The sequence below is a fragment of the Hipposideros armiger genome, unplaced genomic scaffold (genome assembly GCF_001890085.2).
Source record: "Hipposideros armiger isolate ML-2016 unplaced genomic scaffold, ASM189008v1 scaffold_500, whole genome shotgun sequence".
Classification (NCBI taxonomy): domain Eukaryota; kingdom Metazoa; phylum Chordata; class Mammalia; order Chiroptera; family Hipposideridae; genus Hipposideros; species Hipposideros armiger.
In genome coordinates, this window is record NW_017731850.1 from 685,790 (window position 1) to 687,729 (window position 1,940).

Sequence of the window (1,940 nt, forward strand, 5' to 3'; positions counted from 1 at the left end):
CTATGCAAAGATGTTTGTTTACAGTATGCAGGAACCTTCAGCTGTGTGAGCCCACTCTGCAGATGGGAGTCATTCTAGCAATAAGAGTTATTTAAAAGGCTGGTAAAGGAACTCCTGGTATCTAAGTAAGGTCATGTTGACCTTCACTAAGCCATGGTGCCTGTCAGCTACCGTGGTATTTTTCTCTCTCTACTATGCCATCCTCCAATTTATAGTCTATTAGTGTTTTATGAGGCTACAGCATTAAGTAGAGGAGGTCAATATAACACACGCTGATTTGGAGCAGTAAATTCCTACAAAGTGAATGACACCTCCAAAACTCTTGGGCATTACTGAGATAATCCACCACTCTCCCTATTCTCTAGAAAAACAAAACATAACATTCTCTCTGAGTTCTCATGGGATGCCCAGTCTGGGATGGCTTGGTCAGTCGTCTTGCTGACTCTCATTTTCAGTGTACAGTAGCAAGTCTCTCTGAGCATCATAGAGAGAAAATGTCAATAAAACTAATGGGAGATGTCTGAGTTGGCCTAAAATGTGGTCATTTCCATTAGGCCAGAGGTCCAGGTCCCAGACTGATAGAAATCTGTAAACTCGGTGCGCTCCACCAAAGCACAGAAATAAAATGCCTTCCTCTCCCCAACTCCCTCCCATGATGTCAAAATCATTTGGGGTCAAATCATCATTCTACTCCACGTGCCATGTGACTTCTGGCAAGTAGCTTAACCTTTCTGAGCAAGTTTCCTCTTCTATATAGTAGGGAGAATAACATTCCCCTATAGAGTTTGTGCTAGAGTTTGTAGAGGAGTAAATGAACAGATACTCAGCAAATGGTCATTTCCTTCTTAGCCTTCCCTCCCACCTTCTACCTACTTACAAGAAGAAAATTCTTTTCTGGTTCACTCTAATGCCGAAACACCTTGAAAGGAGGCCTTACCCTTTTCCTGAGGTTCTTCCCATCATGCCACGTGTAGGAGGAGCCGCTGGAGTACTCACTGCAGGTGCTTGAAAGAGAGAGTTCACTGCTGCTGCAGCTATTACGAGGGCAGAGATGACCAGGGATGACAACCCCCAAGCCAGGGCATTTCAAAGCCAGGGTTCCTGATTTCGCATTCAGCTGACATTCCTGAAAAAGTAGGAAAGCTCTGAGCTCAGGCTTTGCTTAGGGAAGAGTAAATACCAACTGAAAGGGAATATATCATAGTGTTTAGAAGCACAGACTTTGGAGTCAGACAGATTAGGGGCTCAGATTTTGGCTCTGCCTCTTACTAACATGCTAGGGGAAATTAATCTCTTAGAGGTATATTTTTATTTTAAAAAGTGAGTAATAATAATACTGCCTAACTTGCAGGGTTACTGCAAGGACCAAATGAGGTTCTAGATGGGAAGCATATCGCACAGAATCAGGACTAAGTTGGTGCCTAATTATTGAGAGCTACCACCATCACTTAGGCAGAAGTATCACATCACTTATTGAGAGCTCCAGTCATACTAGTGGAAGAATCAGATCAATATCAAAACATGACTCTAATACTACAAAAGAAAGAAGACACATTAGCATCTTTGGCTAGAGTTCAACATCATGAGCACTAGACTGGGAGTTTAGCATCCTGGATAAACACCCACTAGATATGAGATCTTGAGCAAATATAATAAGACACTTAACTTCCATGGACCTTAATGTCTTCATTTACAGAGTGAGGCAGTTCTACCAGATTACTCCTATGGTTCCTAAAGCTCTGATGGATCATTCTAAGTCAGGTATCAAATGTCTAGAACATTTCTGTACCACTTCCAGGGAGCCGTGTACAGTGGAACACCAAACTCAGAAGAAATGAGGCTCTGTTATAAAAGATGATGGGGTTGTCCACTCTCTCTGGCCTAAGAAAGACACTGTCTCAGCATCACTAAATCTGCGTGGAAGCAAAGGCTGGGAACCC

The 1,940-nt window shown here is 42.7% G+C and overlaps 1 protein-coding gene across 1 annotated transcript in view; it reads right to left on the reverse strand.

The window, feature by feature from the left end:
- The window catches only part of NCKAP5 (NCK associated protein 5), a 940,156-nt gene that overhangs the window by 133,173 nt on the left and 805,043 nt on the right, over window positions 1–1,940 (reverse strand). Inside the window, exon 14 of the mRNA XM_019667544.1 lies at window positions 938–1,126. Coding sequence (XP_019523089.1) covers window positions 938–1,126 — 189 coding nt within the window. The remainder of the gene's footprint in view (window positions 1–937; window positions 1,127–1,940) is intronic.